The sequence below is a fragment of the Podarcis muralis genome, chromosome 13 (genome assembly GCF_964188315.1).
Source record: "Podarcis muralis chromosome 13, rPodMur119.hap1.1, whole genome shotgun sequence".
NCBI lineage: Eukaryota > Metazoa > Chordata > Lepidosauria > Squamata > Lacertidae > Podarcis > Podarcis muralis.
This window is the reverse complement of record NC_135667.1, coordinates 56,362,664-56,387,037: the sequence shown is the minus strand read 5'-3', so window position 1 is coordinate 56,387,037 and position 24,374 is coordinate 56,362,664. Positions and strand designations below refer to the sequence as shown.

Below are 24,374 nucleotides of genomic sequence, written 5' to 3'. Positions count from 1 at the left end.
TGCCTTGTGTGATGGATCCCTTTTCATTAGAGATGCTAATTATCAAGTTTCTATGTTGACACTTCTGACATATCGGAGATAAGCACTCAGCATATTTGTTATGCAAGGAGATTTTGTACTATATCTATGCCTCTCATCACCCCATGGCAATGCAAGCATTTAATTATGTCTCTGAAATGCAGAGAAAGGGAGGGGGAGAGGATTTGGTCATTGGGGATGTTTCCTGCAGGGTTGGAGTTAGGGATAGGGTTATGGTCAATGTTAACACAGGAAGCAAAGATTTCCAATAAAGAAGTGCAAACACATGTAATAATAAGTAATACACTGCTGTAATCCAGTTTTCCATAAGTTCGCCATAGAGATAAATAGCCAAACATATGTAATGCTGTATGAGCTTTTGCAAATATGTAGGAGGAGGAAGGTTGCTTGCGTTCATTCTGACCTGGATCTCACATTAAATACAGGGTCGCTTCTGGTTGATGCCATAGCTCATCTTGGCAAGTTTTTGACGTATAGTTTTCAGTTTGTACAGCCTGAGGACAGAGTATCTTTGGGGATATAAACAAGTGTGCTTGACCCATACTTATACTAGCTGATTAAAGCTGATTTTTAACTTGGCCTTGTAAGTCCTAATAGTTTCTTAGATTGGGTTTTCTTTAAATAAAAACTAACAAAAGAACCTGCCTTGTGGCTTCACTGGGTAGAAGAGGTAATTAGTTCCTTGTTGCTGGAAGGTTTAATTCTGTCTGTATTGCAGGTGATTGTGACAAGGTCCCTGTTAAAGAAACCCCCCTTAGATGCTGCCAATTTCACCAATTAGTAAGCAGTTTTAAACATACAAATCTTGGATAAACTATTGCAACATATGGTGACCTTGCAAGTCCACAGTTGTTAGTTGGCTCCCAGTTTATTTCCAGGCTCTGTGCAAGTTGCTGGTTCTTCAATTTAAAGCCCTAAATGGATTGGGACCTGTGTATCTAAATAGCTGTCTGCTTTCCACAGGCACAGGATCGGGCCTACTCATTAAAGGTAAAGGTAAAGGGACCCCTGACCATTAGGTCCAGTCGTGACCGACTCTGGGGTTGTGGTGCTCATCTCGCTCTATAGGCCGAGGGAGCCGGCGTTTGTCCGCACACAGCTTCCGGGTCATGTGGCCAGCATGACTAAGCCGCTTCTGGCGAACCAGAGCAGCGCACGGAAACGCCATTTACCTTCCCGCTGGAGCGGTACCTATTTATCTACTTGCACTTTGATGTGCTTTCAAACTGCTAGGTTGGCAGGAGCAGAGACCGAGCAACGGGAGCTCACCCCGTCGTGGGGATTCGAACCGCCGACCTTCTGATCGGCAAGTCCTAGGATCTGTGGTTTAACCAACAGCGCCACCCGCGTCCCTTGGGCCTACTCATTAGGAGTGTCCAAATTATGGCATTTGCTGACCTGGGAGATTTGTCTAGCTACCTCTTTGAGCGTGCTCAGAGGGCAGATGGTAATTTGCTCTGGATTCAAATTGTTGTGATTTGCTGTTTAATTTTCATGCTGTTGTCTCACAATTGCTTTTCAATACGGCTTTATGACACTTGGCTATAAACTGCTCTGAGGACCTAATCCAAGTGCAAGACACACAACAGAAATATTTTTATGAATGAGCAAGCAGGGGGTTTGCAGTACCCTAAGGTATAATTCACCAATAAAAAAATGTACCTTGAAAACAAGGAATACTCCAGACGGAGAAGTCAAAAAGCTTTCTGGCTTCTAGAATATTTGTATGATTTTCTATGCTATTAACTGATCATTCATATTCAATTTGAAATGACCATGTGAGATAATCAGAATGAATTTAAACTTGTTAGTCAACTCATTTTGGGTATGACTCTGCATGTATGATGAAGATGATCACCTCAGAAGCTGAGAACCCAATGAGGGTCACCGTATCACATTCACTGTGAAACCTTTTGATTCCAGACTGAAAAAAGGAGAGAAGAAAAAGAACCTCTTGGGAAAACTACAACAATACATTTGTAATTCAATTCTGCACTGCTACATTTGTAATTAAAGAGAAAAAATAGGTTTTAATATAAACATATACACAATGTTTCTCAAATTTCTAGATGATTTTTCTCAGAACCAGCCTTTATATACATAATTTTAGTCCATGATGATATATTCCATATGTTCTTTTAATTTAATTTATACACTTATTGACAAAGACAAATTCTTAAATACCATACAGTGATGGTTTATTCCAATTCTCTCCCTTGAAATGAAACTGAGACCAGTGTACCTTAAAGCAAATTACCAAAATACAACTCATTCATACTTTACATACATTGTGATACATCCAGGTTTTTTCAACATTTCACTCACATCACATAACAAAATCAATTCATATAATACCTTTGTAGAGCAATTGCTGCTCCTAAGCCACTCACGCCATTGCTGATTCTCATGCTGTCATCATACAAATGTTCGTATCCACACACAGAAACCTCAAATGCTATATGTGTAATAAATTAATTAAGGCTGCAGCCCTAAACACACTCACTAGGGAGTAAGTGCCTTTGAAGACAGCGGAACTTCTGAGCTAGCATGCACAGGGTTGCATCATAAGCTTCTTACACTTTTCAAGCCATGGCTCTTCTTTGTGGACAAGTCTATAGATTTTTCAGCATTCTAGATACAGTGGTACCTCGCAAGACGAATGCCTCGCAAGACAAAAAACTCGCTAGACGAAAGGGGTTTTTGTTTTTTGAGCTGCTTCGCAAGACGATTTTCCCTATGGGCTTGCTTTGCAAGACGGAAACGTCTTGCAAGTTTGTTTCATTTTTCTTAACACCGTTAATACAGTCGCGACTTGACTTTGAGGAGCAACTCATAGCACGCGGTGTGGTAGCCTTTTTTGAGGTTTTTGAAGACTTTGGTGATTTTTGAAGCTTTTCCAAAACTTTCCCGAGACCGTGCTTCGCAAGACGAAAAAAAACGCAAGACGACAAAACTCGCGGAACGAATTAATTTCGTCTTGCGAGGCACCACTGTAAATAGATTTTGTTTGTTTGTTTTTTGTAGTATTCTTGCTGCTGCATGACAGCCTGTTTTTCCTTGTATATCCACATGTAGGCCAAATTTCATAGATACTTCAAAATGCAAGCAGAAGTGATCCCACAACTGAAGAGGGGTACTTATAGATCCATCCACAAGATCTGACCAAGCCATACGATATATGCATCCATGTGTTACTTGAGAGCTGAACACAATGGGATGGCTTAGCAATAGCAATGATGTTGCTAAAGCAATGGAAGACTTGGCCCATGATTAGGGCAGAACAAAGTTTTATCTGATGGACAATGAACTAAGTGTTTTAGCATCTGAACATCTATGCCCTTTACATTTTAGCAGCAACAGTATATTTGTGTCAGCAGTAGATAGTCTTCCAGCACCTGATTAAAATGTTTACACGAACAGTAAAAGATACTTTGCTATCTGTATCTGAAGAACAGCAGATTTTGAAACAGAGGAGCAGATCAAACAAACTGAATTTAAAAGCACCACCCATTTCAAAACAAACATGTGGAAGAAATAACAAGATAAAGAGCAATACAGAAACAAGGAGCACATAAAAATAACCAGTGGAAGACAGATTGTATCCTCTTTCACATACAGTTGCCCCACTGCCTTTTCTGCATAGCACATGATCTCTGCCTGCTTTAAATATGCTTATCAGTGATGCAGATAGATTTACAGAGGTTACAGTGCCATTGCTCCAGCCCTTGGTATTTCATTTCATAAATATGCCTGAGCAAAGTAATATTGCCAACGTTAACTGGTATTGGGATGATTCAGTCCAATTTTGTGGGAGTTGTGGAATACTCAACTCTTTAGGCGATGAAGGCACTTGGCTCTTCAAATAATTGGGTTGCTTTTCCATTGATATTGCTGGTTGGTCTTTTTCAGTTCACAATGGAGAGCACTGGAATCTTCCAATGAAAAATGTTTTAAGGCAATAAAAGGTGCATACAGCGAGTACATCAAGATTTTCTTTTCTTGTTTTCTGTGTGCGTACATTCCACATCACATGCCTTTACAAACTTACCTGATTCATATGTAGATTACATGGTTCAGTAATTTCCTACAGAATTTTAAAGTGCCATGGTACAAACTTGCTTTCTCTTCCCCAAAGCCTTGGCGAGCTCTGCCATAATCTATCACCACAAACCACTTGGGCTTGACATGTGTCTTTAGAAAGATGAACTCCATTTCTTCACATTTATGCTAACTGGAATCCAGCGGGCGTACTAGTCCTTCTTTATAAACATGAAGAATAGCTTCACAGACAAATTTGTACTGACTCTGCATAACACACACACACACACAAAGGGAAAAGGTTAAAAATAACCTAAGTTATCTTTCATTTATATAATATCAGTACAATGTTCAGCTACAATGCCATCATTTTCATACACTGAAGTTAACACCAGCATTGCCTTTAAGACCAAGATGGATAGTATGCACAGCTGCCATAGTTCTGCAGGGGGCAGGGAGAGATCAGCATTAGGTTCTTCAGGTGATTTAAATCCATCTCTGAAGAGCTGAGATAGGCAGCAGAGACAGGAAACAGAGATAAACCAGCAGAATAGAGAAGGAGGCACAAATCAAAATGTGTTTATCTAGGCCAAATGAAATCTATAGTGCACAGGAAACCACTGTTTCAATTCAGGCCTCAGTGAATACAACAGGATTTATTGAATAGTTCTAATTCATGCTGGAATCTCCCTCTGAAAGTATTTTGTTGAAGCATGGCAACTTTAGAGGCAATTAAGTGTTCTTCAGTAGAGACAGAATCACTATGTACAAGGGATGTTGCAGCAATGAACTTCCTGTATCAGCTTGAGGGCAGGACTAGATGACCACTGAGGACCCTTCGAACATTACAATTATATGATTTCAATATATTGAAATTGGGTCAAACACATTGAAAATAGGCTCCTGTACTTTTTACTTACTGATGTTTGCACCATCATAGCACGATGGTCTCGCATCTTTCGTACAATATCCAGTGGATAAACAGGTTGGCTTTTTTCAATTAAGCACAGAGCTGTTTCCATAGCAACCAATACTCCAGTCCGGCCTATTCCAGCACTGCAAGAGGTAAGCAACAAGACTGCATTTTTTAAAGCAACAACAACCAAAGCATGTGTTTTGTCCTGAATTCATATCAAAATTATGGCTTTTTAAAAAATACTGAAAATCTCTTGAAAACATTAGGAATACTGAATACAACAGAACACTTAAAAATCACTTCAGCAACATGTTCTTTGCAAATCTGTAAGAAAAACATTTCACAGAAAAATGGAGAAAACAAGTAAGTTTTAGTAATCAATGGTTAAATAAGTAATTTAATTTAATTCAAGCTAGGAGTTTTGCTCCCCCCTCCCCGAAGTAACAGGATATTACAAAGAAAAATTCAATGGTCATAGCTGCCCTATTGGGGGAGGGGGGGCAAAAGGAGTTATCTCCTCACAGTTAAGAGACTAAGAGCAGGCCAGAAGATGATATGCTCCTCCCTTACCCAAGGCAAACTTCCTCCACCCACCATAACAGTGGTTAAAGGATTCAATGATAGTTAAAAATAATCAGGTTCACTGCTTAATCAGAAATTCCAGCCAGCTTCAAATCCTGGTTTCAAATAATTATAAACAGCAAACTTAGACAACCATGATTAAAATCATATTGGCATATATATTTAAGCATGGTTTAGAAAAGCAAGAAAGTGCTTTATGGAGTGTGCCATTCTATGCAACCATAGAAGAGATTGTGCATCGTGCAAATGAGATGTCTGTGAGTGCACAATAAGGAATTGTGTGCTGCCACACAGAAGAGCAGCCCTGCTGGATCAGAGCAAGGGTCAATATAGTCCAGCATACTGTTTCTCACAGAGGCCCACCAGATACCTCTGAGAAGCCCACATGAGGGACATCAAGGCAATAACGCACTTGGTATTTAGTGGCCTCTGAAACTGGAGGTTCCATAGAACCAGAGTTGCCCGGAACCATGGAGGTAATCTAGTCCAGCCTCCTAAAGTGGAGGATGACAGATGGCAGTCCAACCTCTGCTAAAACATCTCCAAGCAAAGCAAAGGCCACCTCTTAGGCAAGCAGACTGTTCCACTGTTAGAAAGCTCTTAGAGTTAGTAAGTTTCTCCTAACATTCAGCCAAATATGCTTCCCAGGACTTTCCATTCATAGGTTCTAGGCCTGTCTTCTGGAACAGTTTGCTCCATCCTCTGCATAACAACCCCTCAGATATCATGTCCCTCCTCCATCTTCTCTTAGCCAGGCTAAACATATCCAGCTCTTTCAACTATTAATTATAGGACTTAGTTTTTAGACTTCTTGCCATCTCCGTCACCTTCCTCCAGACACACTATTGTTTGTTGATGCCCATCTTAAAATGTGGTGCCCCAAATTGGTCACAGTACTCCAGATGTGGTCTAAACAGCACAGAATAGAGTGGAACTGCCACTTTTCCTTCTGGGTTCCCACCACTTTTAACTTCATAATATAGCTACATTACTGGTACGTATCTTCTTTGAATTTTTCTCCTCTACTCTTAAAACTAGTTAAGCTAGTGGCCATCACCACATCTTATGGCACAGAATTCTATGAATCAACTAATTGCCAGGTGAAGAAGTACCTCCTTTTGTCTGTCCTGAATATTCTGCCAATCTGTTTCATTGCATGACCCCAAGTTGTAATATGAGAGAGGAATAAATTAATAAGTCTTTGAATGACTACTAGACATGGTGATTACATGGATAATATGTAATAATAATAATTCAGATAATATGCCATTGAGTGCCAGCTACTGAGTTACGTCTTCATGCCTTGTTTGTGGGCCACCACTAGGAAACAGATGCTGAACTAGAAGGACCCTTTATCTGATCCAGTGGGATTCCTATGAGTTCTATTTTTTAAAAAGAAAAGAACAATAAACCCCACCCCACATAAAATCACGCAACCAAGTTGCATTTACAACCAGTCACATTTAAGCTCTGTTTTCTGTCTTTTGTGAAAGTCCACTGAAAGGAATAAGCACTTCAAATTTGAACAGTCCCTAAGCAGCCTGAAGCAGCAAGAGCAGTTTTGATTCACTATCAGCAGACTCAAGAACTATCACAAACTATTATGCCAAATGGTTATATGCACAATTATTTACTGCACCTGCAGTGAACAAGAACTGGCACATTTCCCACTCTCTTTGATCTCATGTAGGTCACAAATTCCAAAAAGTCGGTGGAATCATCAGGGACACCATGATCAGGCCAAGCCACATACTGGAGATGAGTGACTGTGTGTTCTTCCTCTGTCTGAAATAAATTAACATTTTCACTATAAAGGACTACAGACCTTACTGTAAAAACAGCCTTAACTGAAAATTATTTAATGGGAAAATATCAAACAAACCATTTGTCAGTTCAGGGTCTTGCATTTAGATAGCTCAACAATAAATATTGTTGATTTGTGGTCAAAAGCAGTACATCATTTATTTATTTATTAGCTGAATCTCTTTCCCCACCCCCCCATCTCCAGAATAGTATTTTCTGTTGTCTCTCTCAGTAGACCCTGACAATGTACAGTAAACCTACTAGAAATCTAGTTACATTCTCATCTGAATGTTTTCTGTACTCCATAGACCAATCAAATATGTGAAACTGTGCTATAGCTATTTCTCATAAAAGCTCAATTATACATTCAACATAGCAAACTGTTTATATTTCCATTTTTATGAAGGCAAAATACTGTCACATACAGAGAATCCTAACTCACAGCCACCTGTAACACACTGGGTTCCCTGGGGACTCCCTCTTAAGGCACTTTGTCCCTCTATGGCTGGGACTGCCACCTGGTGGGAAGAAAGCTGCTTCAGCTAAATAACAGCTTAGGTGTTGGGAAGAGCTTGGAGGTCAGCAGTTTGAAGCAGACTGCAGCAGAAGGGAAACATTAAACCCACCTCTCTATGCACCTAATCTCTGCAGCCATTTTTAAAAAACAGGTGAGCTCAACACAGTAACACATATAATGTAATATATAGTTTGGTCCAAAGCGGGTGCTTCCATTTTGCAAAAAACTCTGCCAACTCTGTCACAGTATACCAGACACAAAATGTAGGCAGGGTCTGTTTAATGAAAAAAAGATGCAACAACGAGCAATCAGCTCCAAACCAAATTTGCCATATACCAGTTATGCTGCCATAGCCAAGTCTACATGTGGCTATATTTTGCCAAAGTCTGGATGAATACTCAAAGCTCATTAGAAGTCAGTGGCCCTAGCCAAACTGAAACAAACAACAGCTGGATAGGTAAAGCTGCATCAAACAATATGGGCAGGGACAAGAAAGGGTCCCAGTGGTTTCCGTGCAGCTTCCTATGCTTGGTTCTTCTGCATTTACTGTTCATTCATCATAGGATGCTGTATTTGACGTGTAATAAGAAGAGCTGGATCAGGTCAAGGGCCCATCTACTCCAACATGCTGTTCTCACAACTGTCATCCACATACAGTATTCCAAATATGGTTGCACCACAGATTTGCATAGTAATATTATTCTATTGGCAGTTTTTTGTTATTTTCCAAATTACTCCTAAAACAGAATTGATGTTTTTCACAGCCTCTTCACACTTGGGTCATTTGAGCTATCCACCACAACTGCAAGGTTTCATTCCTTCTCAGTCATCACTAGGATCTGTTTGTGATAGTTGTGAAACTAGGATTTTTGGTCCAATGCTTATCACTTTGCAATTGTTTACATTACACTGCATTACCACTCAGGTGTGTAGGATTCTCTCTCCTCATTTTTCTGTGCAGCAAAATAAGGAATTGAGTGCTGTACCCACCGTACTGCACATAGATTTAGTATTCATTTAGCAGTCACTTATTCATATAGAAATGGGAGTTCTAAGTTTTGGCATGTACATGCAAACTTGAATATGTATTATCACGCATGTAAGCATGCACATGCATTGGTGACGAAGAAAGCATCCGAGCTCCATACTGAATCTCATACCACATACAGCTAAGAGCTGTTTGAATGGGCCCTTACTAATGAATAAAGACAAAATAAGTAACAGCACAAGCACTTATACTTGAGTTGCTTCTTAATAATAATAATAATAAACAACCAGAAGGTTAGCTTTGACTCAAATAATCTTTGTAGATACATATTCCAGTAAGGCTGACCAATGGACCAAGAGCAGCAGCATTTAGATCAGGCAACAAGCACGACATGTACATAACCACGTGTGACGTTTTAATATGTATTTTTTTCTTGTAGCAAACTGAAAAAGTAAAAATCACTTACTTCAATATTTGTAATAACCATTTCTCTAAACACGTAAGCAATGGTACAATCTTCAGATCGACACTTGACACGAAAGTTGCCATAATCAAGAACGTCTGGAGGATCAGGCCAATAAGGATGACATTTGGTCTAACACAAAAGAAAAACTCATCCTGTCACATTTATATCTTCTATGGAAACATATCTTAGAGGGTTGCTCAAGCAATGCTAATAATCAACATAGAACATACCATGTACTAATTGACATGACAAAAGACCCAGGTCTAGGCCAAAGAGTTAGCAGAAGCAATCCCCAAAATATCTTCAGCCGCCACAGCAGCTGGAGTTAGCTTATGTTCTAGCAGGCCAGAGTATATGAAACTTTCATCTTTAGCCTTTCAGTTGCTGGAAACAAAATAGTTCCTTGGTTCCTGAACCTTGATATGCTAAAAAAATTCACAAGCCACAACCTATTGTCCACCTGCTAAGTTACACTGAAGAATGAAGAAAGAGGGCCTAGTTCCAATGTGCCAAGCAGACCAGCTAACCACATCTCAATTCACATACAAACCTCCACCCCCAGGAATGGCTTGGTAATCAGGAAAACTGTACCTACCCGCCCTCGTTCTGTAAGGGTTGTCAGCATGATAATCAGTGATAATCTGTGATCCCAAACTGCTTGCCAGAAATGAACACAGGTGTGTGGAAGAGGCCCTTGAGTGGCTATGTATTTGTTCACAATGCCTGCAGGAGGAATTTCCAGCTACGAGAAGAAAGAAAGCTGTAAATAAGGTTGATTCTTACTAGTAATTTTACTGAAGTATTAGGAAAGGCAAGTGGATAATAAATAATAACAACAACAACTATTAGTATTTCTAGTCATCCTCAAATACAACATCAACCCATACGATTAGGTCACTAAATCAAAACTGAACAAGAAATTGTACAAGAAATTGATAATTCATGTACAAGAAATTGATAATTTTGATACTTTTAGTTCTGCAGACCCATTGAAATTAATGGACCTAAGTTAGTCCTGTCCATTAATTTTAATAGGTCCACTAGTATGGAAACAACTTGTAATTATTTCAAGTCCTGTCGGTGTTACTTACATTAACATAATTTGCATTTATGTAATCATCATCTCCTTGTAATATTACTCGAGTGATATCATCTAGCAAGAGAAAAAAATAGTAATTAGGTTATATAAATTAGTATCACTTTTCACAGAGATGGGGAATCAATTAGCTGCACAATATGGTCTGCAAACATAGTATTTTGAAAACTTAAGTAAATGAACCAAATAGGACAGGAAAGAATGGAATGTGCCGGATTCAAATGAATCCTGAATCTTGAGAAGAGTGGTTGCTTCAGAAAGATCTGGGGCTTTCAAACCAAAGTGGGGTCACTCCAAAGGTTCCCAGATAAAAACAGGAATCTCTGAAGTGAGAAAACAGTGCAGGCAGTGGGTCTGCCAAAAGTGAAAAATTATCCTCAATTGAATGCCATATAAGCAAATGTCAGAATGGGGAGGGGGGACCTCTTTTTTTTTTTGCTGCGTGTTTTATAGCTTCTAATCAGAGGGAATGATTTTATCAGGAATCTCAAATCACAGTGTTCCGAAGCAGTGGTGCTAAAGTAATATATCACCTTCTGCTCTGTTCTGTGCTAGTTCTGCTGCTTACTTGAAACAGTCCTGTCAAGTCAGTTTACACTTCATTTCTGTGACTTTTAGTGCTAACTCAGCAGAGCCAAGTCTGAAGGTGAGTCCCCTACCCCTTCATCTTAACGCCTTAGCTCCTGCAGCTATACTTCTGACAGGTTTCTTAGGAGCACTTCTATGATTTTTACAATGTTCATAAAATTGATGGCAACAGAATATGGGAGATTAACTCCACCAAAACTACAAACGTTTGGCAGTGTTCATCCCCTCAAACATACAAATTTCATTCAATTCAGTCAAAAATTTAAAAAACTTATATGCTGTTAAAAATAATAATCAAAGTTTAATGTGCCCAGCACAACCCCTCCTGAACCTATCCTACTGGAATTTAGCAGAATAAAGGAGGGTCTGCCTGAGGGCCTATTATGCCTGCAAATTCCATCTAATTCTGTCAAAAATGGGGAGAAAGAATTATAGCCAGAGTAAATGGGAAGACATGAAGTTTCGTTCCCCCAAAATTAGGCAGCCTCTAAATCTGTCTGAGCCAAATCAGGTTGTTTTCTGAAGCAATACTACAAAACACAGCACTGTCTAGGGGAGGCTTTCTCAACATCAAGTTCCTAGATGTTGTTGAGACAACCACTCCCTGATCCTTGACTGCTGTCCCTCCTGGCAAATGATGAGAGTTGTAGCCTAACAACATCTGGTCCAGGTCAAAGGGTACAGGGAGGAAACAACACTTTCCTCCTTTTGAAACCCTTCTGATTTCCATCCCCTGCTGTGCTATATGGTTCTAAAAAGCCCTGGTTCAAGATAGGCTTACCACACAAACATTCTTTATTATGGTCCAAAGACCCGCAAAAACAAAGTACAGCAGACATATGGAAAAGACATTACTAGACAGTCACGGTGTTTTATCCAAGACATGTTGATTTCTAATTCTAACTACCTCTGAGAGAAATTTTGCCATGACTAAAATTCCTTATCTTCAAAGAGATACTTGATATAAAAGATATCAGAGTTTCCAGGTAAATTTACCAATAAGGGCTTAATTAATTGGTTCTTGGCTTGTGTATACAGCCCACATATATTAAGATACGTTTCATGCAACCAACGGCCTAAGAACATAAACAGAGTACAGTAGTACCTCGCGTTACATATGCTTCAGGTTACATACGCTTCAGGTTACAGACTCTGCTAACCCAGAAATAGTGCTTCAGGTGCTTCAACTTTGCTTCAGAATAAGAACAGAAATCGTGCTCCGGCGGTGCGGCAGCAGCAGGAGGCCCCATTAGCTAAAGTGGTGCTTCAGGTTAAGAACAGTTTCAGGTTAAGTACAGACCTCCAGAACAAATTAAGTACTTAACCCAAGGTACCACTGTATTCTGGTAAGTTATAGCGGTTAGCTTAGGACTTCAGATGACTCAAACTACAGTACTCTCTTGTTAAACTTTGAGTGGAGCACAGGAGCAGTTTGAAGCAGATGGGATATGGTCAACAAGCACTCAGGTGACATCAATCTCTCTTTCTCCACATACCTATAGCACAGATTCAGGAACTATTATGGTACTGTGCATGGCCTGATGATTAACTGTTTGCTGGAGCTTTGTAGTGTTCTGCACTGTGCCTCAGTGGCTTTCCCTTACTCCCGATTCTCCTGCCTTCCCATATGCTCTCAACACACTCAACTACACTGCATGCAAATGAAAAGAGGCCAACTAAAAGATCAGGCCAACATGCTGCCTGCTGTACTTTTACGAGCAGCAGGGATTGGTCATCCATTTCCACTAGTAGCCTCCTCTTGCACCTTGTTGCTTCTTTGTTGGTAGGGAGTGGTTGGCAGGTGGGGACAATGAATCCTGCTGCGATGCTACTGGGCAGGGCTAGCCTGTCAGCTAAATTAATTAGGGGATGGATTGGTCACATGGGTTGTCAAAAGGAGTGGTGGGTCAAAGAGGGATGATTATCTTAGGTGTGCCTATTAGAATACTAGGGGTGGGCTCACCCTTTTCAAGACCAGGTTTGTACTCTAATAATAATAATAATAATAATAATAATTTATTATTTATACCCCGCCCATCTGGCTGGGCCTCCCCAGCCACTCTGGGCGGCTTCCATAAAAACCAAAAATACAATAAAATATCACATATTAAAAACTTCCCTGAACAGGGCTGCCTTAAGATGTCTCTTGAATGTCAGGTAGTTATTTATCACTTTGACATCTGCTGGAAGGGCGTTCCACAGGGTGGGCGCCACTACCGAGAAGGCCCTCTGCCTGGTTCCCTGTAGCTTTGCTTCTCGCAATGAGGGAACCGCCAGAAGGCCCTCGGCGCTGGATCTCAGCGTCCGGGCAGAATGATGGGGGTGGAGACGCTCCTTCAGGTATACTGGACCGAGGCCGTTTAGGGCTTTAAAGGTCAGCACCAACACTTTGAATTGTGCTCGGAAACGTACTGGGAGCCAATGCAAGTCTTTCAAGACCGGTGTTATATGGTCTCGGCGGCCGCTCCCAGTCACCAGTCTAGCTGCCGCATTCTGGATTAGTTGTAGTTTCCGAGTCACCTTCAAAGGTAGCCCCACGTAGAGTGCATTGCAGTAGTCCAAGCGGGAGATAACCAGAGCATGTACCACTCTGGCGAGACAGTCCGCAGGCAGATAGGGTCTCAGCCTACGTACCAGATGGAGCTGGTAAACAGCTGCCCTGGACACGGATTTGACCTGTGCCTCCATGGACAGCTGTGAGTCCAAAATGACTCCCAGGCTGCGCACCTGGTCCTTCAGGGGCACAGTTACCCCATTCAGGACCAAGGAATCCTCCACACCTGCCCGCCTCCTGTCCCCCAAAAACAGTACTTCTGTCTTGTCAGGATTCAACCTCAATCTGTTAGCCGCCATCCATCCTCCAACCGCCTCCAGACACTCACACAGGACCTTCACCGCCTTCACTGGTTCTGATTTAAAAGAGAGGTAGAGCTGGGTATCATCCGCATACTGATGAACACCCAGCCCAAACCTCCTGATGATCTCTCCCAGCGGCTGCATGTAAATGTTGAAAAGCATGGGGGAGAGGACAGAACCCTGAGGCACCCCACAAGTGAGAGCCCAGGGGTCTGAACACTCATCCCCCACCACCACTTTCTGAACACGGCCCAGGAGGAAGGAGCGGAACCACTGTATAACAGTGCCCCCAGCTCCCAGCCCCTCAAGACGGTCCAGAAGGATGCTATGGTCGATGGTATCAAACGCCGCTGAGAGATCCAGCAGAACTAGGAAACAGCTCTCACCTTTGTCCCTAGCCCGCCGGAGATCATCAACCAGTGCGACCAAGGCAGTTTCAGTCCCATGATGAGGCCTGAATCCCGACTGGAAGGGATCCAAATGGTCCGCTTCTTCCAGGCGTGCCTGGAGTTGTTCGGCAACCGCTCGCTCAATCACCTTGCCCAGGAATGGAAGATTTGAGACTGGGCGATAGTTGGCCATCGTGGCCGCATCTAAAGATGGTTTTTTAAGAAGCGGTTTAATAACCGCCTCTTTCAGCGGGTCTGGGAAGGCTCCCTCACGGAGGGAAGCATTCACCACCCCACGAAGCCCATTGCCCAGTCCTTCCCGGCTAGCTTTTATAAGCCAGGATGGGCAAGGATCCAGGGGACAGGTGGTTGGTTTCACTCGTCCAAGCAGCCTGTCCACATCCTCGGAGGTAACAGATTGGAATTGATCCCACTCAACTTGACTAGACAGAACTCTAGCACTCTCCCGCCCCGGCCCTGCTCCCACGGTGGAGTCTACTTCTTCCCGAATCTGAGCGATTTTATCTGCAAAAAACTTTGCAAAATCATTGCAGGAGAACATGTGGCCCGTACTGGGCCCCGATGTTGCAGGTGGTTCCGCTAAATTGTGAACCACCTGAAAAAGTCTCCTGCTGCTGTTTTCTGCAGATGCAATAGAGGCGGTGAAGAAATTCTTCTTCGCCGTCGCTATCGCCACTTGGTAGGCTCGACGTTGAGCTCTAACCTGTGTCCGGTCAGATTCGGAATGAGTTCTCCGCCACCGGCGCTCTAGCCGTCTCAACGATTGTTTCATTGCCCTCAGATCCGTGGAAAACCACGGGGCTGTCCGGGCTCCATGCAATCGGAGAGGGCGCTTCGGAGCCAAACAGTCAATAGCCCTGGTTAACTCCACATTCCAGCGGGCCACCAGGGAATCAGCTGAAAGGCCATCAACATGGGATAAAGCATCCCCTACCACTCTCTGGAAACCATTTGGATCCATTAAGTGGCGGGGGCGGACCATCCGAATTGGTCCCACCTCCCTGCAGAGGGGATGGGTCGCAGAGAAGTCCAGTTGCACCAGGAAGTGATCTGACCATGGCACTTCTTTCGTTTCGCTTTTACTTAGTGTCAGATCACCAACATCCATAGAGGTAAACACCAGGTCCAAGGCATGTCCACGGCTATGGGTTGGGCCAGACTTATTCAGGGACAGCCCCATGGAGGCCATGCTTTCCACGAAGTCCCGAGCGGCCCCTTGTAAGGTCGTGTCGGCATGGATGTTAAAATCCCCTAGGACGACCAAGCTAGGTGTCTCCAGGAGAACATCCGCCACGACCTGAAGCAGCTCGGGCAGGGAATCCTTGGTGCAGCGGGGAGGTCGGTACACCAAAAGGAATCCTGTACTGCCCCTATTGCCCAGCTTCCAGAACATGCACTCAGAAAACTGGGTCTTCCCAACAGGACGCCTGGTGCAAACTAATGACTTCCTAAAAATCACTGCAACCCCCCCTCCCCGCCCACATGACCTGGGTTGCTGTGCGTAAGAGAAACCTGGTGGACAAGCAGCGGCAAGGACAGGCCCATCTGCTTCATCCAACCAGGTCTCTGTTATACAAGCCAGGTCAAATCCTCCATCCATGATCAAGTCATGGATGGCAGTGGTCTTATGAATCATTGACCTGGCATTGCACAGCAGCACCTTCAGGTCATGTGGGTATCCCTTGCTGATTCTAGTATCCATCCGGTCAGGACCAGACCCGGAGGCAGGGATAGTCCTCAGACAACGACTAAACCTGCCTCCTCTGTAATGATAGGGTCTGGTCTTAGCGTAACTCCTCCTCCTACCCGTGATCACTGAGATCGGTTGTCCCAGTGCATCCCGCCCTGTGGAACATGCCCCAGCCATTTTATGGGCTGGGGCCCACTCCCCGGCAGCCCTGAACCCTCCCCCTAAAAACAAAAACAAAATAACACCTTAAACAAACAGCCAAAACCAATAAAACAATACAAGCGAAAAATGTAAAAATTACAAAAACATCAAAATAATAATAAAAAAATAATTCCCCAAGCCCAACCAACATCCATCCCACCCCCACCCCACACATACAAAAAATCCAAAGAATTAAAAAACAAACAAAAAAAAACACATTTTAAAAACACTCTGTGCCTCTCCGGCCGTAACAACTGTCCTAGTGAGGCCTGTCAGGCCCCGCCCTGGGCCAGATGGTAAGTGGCAGGAAGGAGCAGGGCCCTCAAGCACTCACTCAGGGAGTCTTCCTGGGCAGCAGGCCGCAAGCCGCACGCCGTCCTTATGAGGCCCCAGGCCCCGCCCCAGGCCAGATGGTAAGTGGCAGGAAGGAGCAGGGCCCTCAAGCACTCACTCAGGGAGTCTTCCTGGGCAGCAGGCCGCAAGCCGCACGCCGTCCTTATGAGGCCCCAGGCCCCGCCCCAGGCCAGATGGTAAGTGGCAGGAAGGAGCAGGGCCCTCAAGCACTCACTCAGGGAGTCTTCCTGGGCAGCAGGCCGCAAGCCGCACGCCGTCCTTATGAGGCCCCAGGCCCCGCCCCAGGCCAGATGGTAAGTGGCAGGAAGGAGCAGGGCCCTCAAGCACTCACTCAGGGAGTCTTCCTGGGCAGCAGGCCGCAAGCCGCACGCCGTCCTTATGAGGCCCCAGGCCCCGCCCCAGGCCAGATGGTAAGTGGCAGGAAGGAGCAGGGCCCTCAAGCACTCACTCAGGGAGTCTTCCTGGGCAGCAGGCCGCAAGCCGCACGCCGTCCTTATGAGGCCCCAGGCCCCGCCCCAGGCCAGATGGTAAGTGGCAGGAAGGAGCAGGGCCCTCAAGCACTCACTCAGGGAGTCTTCCTGGGCAGCAGGCCGCAAGCCGCACGCCGTCCTTATGAGGCCCCAGGCCCCGCCCCAGGCCAGATGGTAAGTGGCAGGAAGGAGCAGGGCCCTCAAGCACTCACTCAGGGAGTCTTCCTGGGCAGCAGGCCGCAAGCCGCACGCCGTCCTTATGAGGCCCCAGGCCCCGCCCCAGGCCAGATGGTAAGTGGCAGGAAGGAGCAGGGCCCTCAAGCACTCACTCAGGGAGTCTTCCTGGGCAGCAGGCCGCAAGCCGCACGCACTCTGGGTTTGAACCACGGTCCTCTAGCATGCAAGACTTAAGTTGTTTTATGAGACCAGGGTTTTACCTTCGGTCCCTGTGCTCCTAACATTGATTGCTATGAGGGAAAGGCCAATGCCCCACAGTATGTCAAGACACCTGTCTGCTGCTGTGGTTGAGCAGTTTGGGAACTGCTCTGTATAGGCTGCAAATTGGTTTGAGTTTTCTAGATGTCCAGAGATCAGTGGGGGTTTCCAGCCTTCTGTCTGGTGGGGCTCAGCCTCCAATTTCTGCTTTCAAATCCCATATCCTATGGGCAACTGGAGCGTACTGGTGTCAGTGTATGCCTGTGACTGCTTTTGTTGCAGTTTCTGTATGGTAAAAGGGCATTTCTCTCTGTGAATGGATCTTGAACCACTGTTCCATGAGCACTGTGTATACTCTGTGCAAGCTCCCTGTGTAGAGAGATATTTGATCTACTAGTGGAGCTGTCATGGATCTTTAGATATGGCATAAGGTAAGTTCAGGATTAGTTGCCCCATTTATGTACAACAAATGTACTTTTGCTTACCCTGAATATGTAGAAATTACCTATTTCGGGGCAGTCCTGATTCACTTTTAGGCTGATAGGCATGGAATTACTGTTAAATATTACAAGTTAAATATTAAAGGAAATAAAAGGCAAAATATAATTTAATACTCACATGGCAGAACATCTTTGTACCGATTTTTGTCCATGTTTTGAGGTAGCTTTGCACAAGTAATAGCTAATCCTGGCTTTTTTCTATAAAGTTGCTGAAAGAAAATAAAAGCTCTTCACTGAATAATTAAATAAGGATCAAGTTGAATCTAGGCAGTCCAGGACCTCCATACACACTGCCCAGACTTGCTTGAATTATAACAAATATAAAATAATTCCCCACAAATGAACAACTGGCAGTTCCTAATCCCTGTGGATGGCAGCTTGACTGGCACTGGAATCTGCGGTGGTCTTGTATTTGCTCCATATCTCTGGCCAGATCATATGACAAGTGAGTTGGGGCTTTTTTTATTTTGAGGCCTTGTTGCAAAGTGTTAACAAGTTAATGACAATGCAGGATTAGGCATTTACAGAAGAGAGTTACAGGGCAGGAAGGCGTTCTTAATCCTTGGCTTGCCTATCAAGTCAGAGGAAAGCTGACTAAATACCCCTCAAATTTTGATGCTAGTTCTTAACAGGATTACAGATTAACAAAAATTGTAAGAAGATAAACTTACTATTTTGACAGCTGCATGTCATTTAAATACACTGTTAAATAAAATCTAATTAGGGCATTATGATATCTACATTGCACTTCTAAAACAGCCAATTAAAAGACTGCATTTAGTTTTTAATTTTGTGGTGAAACACAAGGGTTTTGTAGGCCTATCCAAGCAGCAATTATTAACAAAACATTACATTTTTCTGCTTTTATATTTTTAGAAACTTGCACATCGGTATAGTTAAAACATGGTCATTGTGAGAATAGAATTCTGGACTAAGTGGGCCTTTGGCCTGATCCAGCATGGCTCTTTTATGTTTTTAAAGTCATGACTTACAATGCTGCTTTGGCCAGCACCTGAATGAACCCTTAGCTTCTGAAACACCAAGTGCTCCATTTCTGGGCCAATGCTGCCAACAAATATAGCACACGATCACAGAGAAGAGAAAGTTAGAAGGAGGAGAGTGGCCAAGGGAATAGTGGCTTTATTTGCATCTGTTTAGGAAGGGACACATTCAAACCAAGGGTCTGACACTGTGATGGTTGCTTACTTCAAACTGAATTAGGACAGTTCCACTTTCCAGTCCTTTCTTTAGTTGCTCCATTGATTCTTCTAAAGTCTCACCATACTCAGAACAGTTGGGAATAATTGTTTCCAGAAAACCAGATCCATCAGCTTCATCTTCCAACTTGTTCTCAACAAATGGTCTAAGAACTAAAAAGACACAGGCAAATCCAGATCTTTAACATTCTTCAAACAGTAATGTCTAGGTATTTTAAAGAAATTGTACATGAAAAAGGACAGATTTGTAAAAGCTGCTTTGCTAATTGTTGCTGTTTGACAGTTCCAAAGCAAATATCCTAAGGCAGGTGAATATTAGCAGGGAGGGGGATGCAATTCAATCTCTTTCTGTGTCTCAGCAACTATTTTTTTTCTTTGGCAAATTGCTGAAATATTGCTCTCATGAGGGGAGAAACAATTTTAACTCCAGCGACTTATCTCAAAACCTTGATTTGAAACCATGCTGAGATCAGTTTGCAAAGATTGGGTCTACAGACAAGGCCAATTAGGATGTCACAACAAACCATGATTACAGAAAAATCTTGATATAATGGCATGATGGGGGTATCTTGGAATCTCAAGTCTCTGGTGCCTGGATCCAGACCAGTAGAGTCCTGAAATTCAAAGATGGAAGGGAGGGATCAAAACACTTCCTTCCCTTCCATGCCAGAAGGAGTGTCGAACTCAAACTACTAATTGCCCTAGGAGTGGAGAGCTGAAGGGAGGCTATATCCCCCCCCCCCCCGAAGACCAGCTTTAGTTAACTGTGAGAGTCCAATGTTTCAAGTGATTCCTTGTAGAAATTTAAAGAAAAACTCGAAATAAAATACGGTAGCTTCTAGTGTACAGACAATAATCCTGATCAGTTATGCTCCAAGCAGCATGATCCCACCACAACCCCACTCTTCAATAACAATACATCACATAAATACTGACCTTTCCGCCTGATCAGAAGTACAAGCTCACGTGTATGTGACTCTCTGCTGGCTTTTATAAACATCACTACTTGGTCATGTGTGTGCTCAGAGATGTCCCGGCCATTGATTAATACTATCTGATCACCTTCAAGCAATTTTGGAATGCATTTATCAGACTGCCATAAGACAAAAGAAAACGAAGTCACCATTTTCAAACCTTTCAGTCTAAGAAACAAATTGGATATTAACTTCAGTGTGAAGGATTTGACTGAATCTCTAATTAGCAGTGCTATTCTTTATCTTGATGAAGTATTATCTGCATTAGGAAACCATGAAAATATTTATTTGTTTAATATATTTGGAACAATTTTCCATCAGCAATGTCTGACACTATTCAGTTCAGATTGAGAATGAAGCTGTTCAAATAATCCAGGGGCCCACATCCTGATTTTATGCATTTCTATTGAGATAATGTCCAAGTTTTCTTCCCACTCTCTTATTCTACTAACAATTAGCAGCAGCAGTTATAGTCAGAGTAGTAGTAGATTTCTATACTCTACCTTTTTCCCTGATAGGGACTCAAGGAGGCTTATAGATAAAATACAATACAAAAATGAAGGAAGTTCAAAAGTTTATACTTACAGGGGAACCTGGAATGATTCTGGACACAACCAGAGGTATCTTCTGATCAATGCCCCCCTAAAACATGGTGCCAAAGTATTTTTATTTATTGTATTTTTAATTATTATATTTATATCCAGCTACTCCTCTCAAAGCACCCCAGGATGGCAAGCAACAGTGACAAAACAATACAATCTTTAAAACATTTAAAATACATCTGAATAGTTAAAGTATTAATATACTTAGGCTGAAATCCTATGCTCTGGGGAAAACTTCTATTAAACGCAATGGGGTTTTCTATTGATTAGACATGTAATAAGCCGGCATTGTAACTGTGCAATACATGATTTATCTAGAACAGTTTTCAAACTGTGATGGGGCGTTGCAGAAGTTTATGTGTCAGATAAGCTTAACTTAAAACAAAGCTTGTCCAATATAGCAATATATTACGATATCTGAAACACAGAACTTTATAGGGTGGGCATGAAGGTCTGGCATGTGGATGGCCAAAGGAGCAGCCATGGAGATCTGCAGGAGGGGGGGTTGGAGATGGGGCTTGGGAGAGAAGGAGCAGGCAGTCTCGGATGTTGTGCAGGTGGGTGGTGGAGAAGATGGGGCATACGGAAGAAGCAGCAGGCATTCTTGGATGTTGCATCAGCCTACAGAGAAAGGGAACTCTGCAGCTATCACAAGATGCTGAGATCAAAACTGTTCTGAGCCAGAGCAGGGAGAGGGAACACCGCTGTTATCACAAGGCTGGACACAGTTATTGCAAGGTGCTGGGGCTGAATCTGTTCTGTCCTCAGCTGAGACTTATTGCAAGGTGCCGAGGCTGAAACTGTTCTGCCTTTGGCTGAGACAAACCACGCACAGGGACAGGACTGCTCAAATTGCTCACAATTATACTGCCCTCTGGTGTTTTGAATGATATACTGTCAGGTCAAATTTAATGAACCAGTTATCATGATGCATAAATTGCACATAGCTGTAAGATTTAATCTTTAAAACAGCATTCTGGGTGGGTTGGGGGTTTCAGCATGGTTACCTGTTAAAAACACATAATGAAAATCCTCTAATAGGTTTACTAGAAAATGCTTAGTAATGAACTAGGTCTCATGACCAAATGTTTACATTTGATCTAATTTCTTTACAATCTGTGCAAAGATAGTTTTACTCCAGGAAATTTACTAGCATAACTTGGGCAGATGACAAATGATACGAACATAACATTATTCCAAATCACTGTGTAGGGGCAAATGTACTGTTAAAACAATGCAAAATCTTTGACTAAAAGAGAATCAATATCTTAATCAGGGTCAATAATGACTTACACTCAAAACAAAACTTGAGGCAAATTTCAGAGTTTCTGTTCTAAACAAAACATGCATAGAATTTTACCCAAAAGGTGAGAATAGCAAGATTTGTCGGGATTTGCTCACCCCCAATATCCACTTGTAATTTGAAGACCCTTGCATTCCCATTTATATCTAGTGCACAAAGCTCTTTCATAATTAGCACCCACATGGCAACACTAATAACTAGCTGAGGGCAATAAAATTTGGTTTATTCAGGGAGAAGATAGGAAGGAAGAACTATAAATACTCCATTAAACCAATCAGTGTTTTGACAGCACAGCAGCATAATATTTTATCACATACTGGGGAAAGCATATTTAAAAAGATACAAGCAACATTTCCCAATGGTTCCCCTGCAATGCTCACTCCCAAGTTATATTTAATTATCAATATTGCTTTACTAGTGCCTTTTTACCTTCAGGTTAAATCCAAATTTTCCATCTTCATCTGGCAAAATGCGTATCAAAAGCAAGTCTCCATCAATAACTTCATTCTGGAAGACAAGGAAAAGAGGCTTTTTATCTGTGAAACATGTTAAGTACTACCTCAGTTGGATGACTTGGATAATCTTCAATTTACCTATCATGAGAATTTTTTCCAAACTGGGCATCCCCTCCACATAGATTTGTCCATTTCAAAGGAGCTATCTAGCCAAAGGTTAAAACTCTATGATAAGGCTAATTTCACCCCTCTCTCTTAAAAAAATAATAATCCACAAGCAAACAAGGCAATTGACAAGTCAACACAAATGTACAAAGTATAAATACAACCATCAGTGTAATGGAAAATACAATTCACATCCAGAAACCCTCCAACTTCTCAATACATATTTACAAAATTATTTTTAAAAGCTTAGTGTACAGATACACACCTCTTCTACAAAATGACCAGGATGGGGGCTGGGTTCCTTAGGACTGGAATTGATGTATGAAATAAATGGCTGCTTCTCAACTGAAAAGGTATCCTGTTCTGTCTCACCTACACTGCTGTTTAAGCTTATCAGGAAGTGCCAGTTTCATCTTGTTTATCATACCTTATCAAAGTAGTACTGATTAGAGTCATCCATTAAAAGTCCTTTTGAAACATTTTCATTTGTTTCTAAAGACTGTTTATCTTTTCCATTCAAAGGATAAGACCCTGAAAGGTTGCCAACTCCATTGAGAGTCTGAGACAAAACATTCTGTGTTGAATTATTTTCCAATATGTTCCTTCATTAAAAAAACAAAACAAGTTAAACATTAGTAGCCAGACCTCACTATTTAATGTAAGCCAACAATTTTTATGCAAAATGATTTCTTCTTCTGAATATAAGGATTTCTTTTTGACAAGTCAGTTGTGGGATTTTTTTCAGGATTTCAAATTTTTCATTTACTTTAGCTCACTATATTCCAGCCCCACACTTTAAGATACAAGAAGAACATAATAAATATTCACATTTTCACTAGCAATATCAGCTCAAGACTCAGAAAGTTTTTCTGGTGCAGCAAAAATTAATCTGTTAATAAAATATTTTATACACACACATGCTCACATGTAACACTAAGTCAGACTTAAACTATGGTTTACCAGGGAGCAGCTGAAATTGCACCCACCCCCTCCTCCCTTTCCTGTCTTGGAGGTGTGAGCATCAAACAGCAATAGCAAGCCAAAAATAAACCATGGCTTATTTTGAGAGAAACAAATCAGCAACACTAGTTTATGAATGAATAAGTAATACATGTTATTATGTTTTCTGGGATTTAACTTGATTAGAATATCTTAAAATTTCAGCTACAAGAGGAATTTGTGAAACTGTTGGAAAACTCACTTTGGTGATTCCTGTTCTGATGATCTGCTGAAGAAAACACACACAAGCAAAGGATAATTAAACAAAATGTTTTATAACAAAGATTTTAAGCAGTAGAGAAATGGTGTATTCAAAAACTAAGTATCAAAAGCTCATCAGTTTAATTTTATGCAGAAAGCAAAACTTGACAAGACTCTTTCTTCTATGAGACTAAAAATTATTCAGGCATTCACATGCAAATTCAAAACACGTATACAGTGGTACCTCGGGTTAAGTACTTAATTTGTTCCGGAGGTCTGTACTTAACCTGAAACTGTTCTTAACCTGAAGCACCACTTTAACTAATGGGGCCTCCTGCTGCTGCCGCGCCGCTGGAGCACGATTTCTGTTCTTATCCTCAAGCAAAGTTCTTAACCTGAAGCACTATTTCTGGGTTAGCGGAGTCTGTAATCTGAAGCGTATGTAACCCGAGGTACCACTGTAGAACAAACTGCACTGGTACTCTACAAAATCATTTAAGCGACACTCA

General features: G+C 42.2%; 1 protein-coding gene across 7 annotated transcripts in view; it reads right to left on the bottom strand.

The window, feature by feature from the left end:
- Positions 1-2,049: 2,049 nt before the first annotated feature.
- The window catches only part of PTPN3 (protein tyrosine phosphatase non-receptor type 3), a 104,408-nt gene continuing 82,083 nt past the window's right edge, over positions 2,050-24,374 (bottom strand). For 6 of the 7 annotated variants that reach the window (XM_028701706.2, XM_028701710.2, XM_028701709.2 and 3 more), the window contains 13 exons: positions 23,867-23,893; positions 23,093-23,267; positions 22,475-22,552; positions 20,726-20,782; positions 20,103-20,259; positions 19,156-19,319; positions 18,068-18,158; positions 10,441-10,502; positions 9,945-10,091; positions 9,350-9,478; positions 7,215-7,360; positions 4,998-5,133; positions 2,050-4,344 (listed from right to left, as the gene is read on the bottom strand). In XM_028701706.2, coding sequence (XP_028557539.2) covers positions 4,267-4,344; positions 4,998-5,133; positions 7,215-7,360; positions 9,350-9,478; positions 9,945-10,091; positions 10,441-10,502; positions 18,068-18,158; positions 19,156-19,319; positions 20,103-20,259; positions 20,726-20,782; positions 22,475-22,552; positions 23,093-23,267; positions 23,867-23,893 — 1,447 coding nt within the window. In that variant the 3' untranslated portion in view covers positions 2,050-4,266. The remainder of the gene's footprint in view (positions 4,345-4,997; positions 5,134-7,214; positions 7,361-9,349; positions 9,479-9,944; positions 10,092-10,440; positions 10,503-18,067; positions 18,159-19,155; positions 19,320-20,102; positions 20,260-20,725; positions 20,783-22,474; positions 22,553-23,092; positions 23,268-23,866; positions 23,894-24,374) is intronic. The other variant, XM_028701708.2, reaches the window with a different exon arrangement.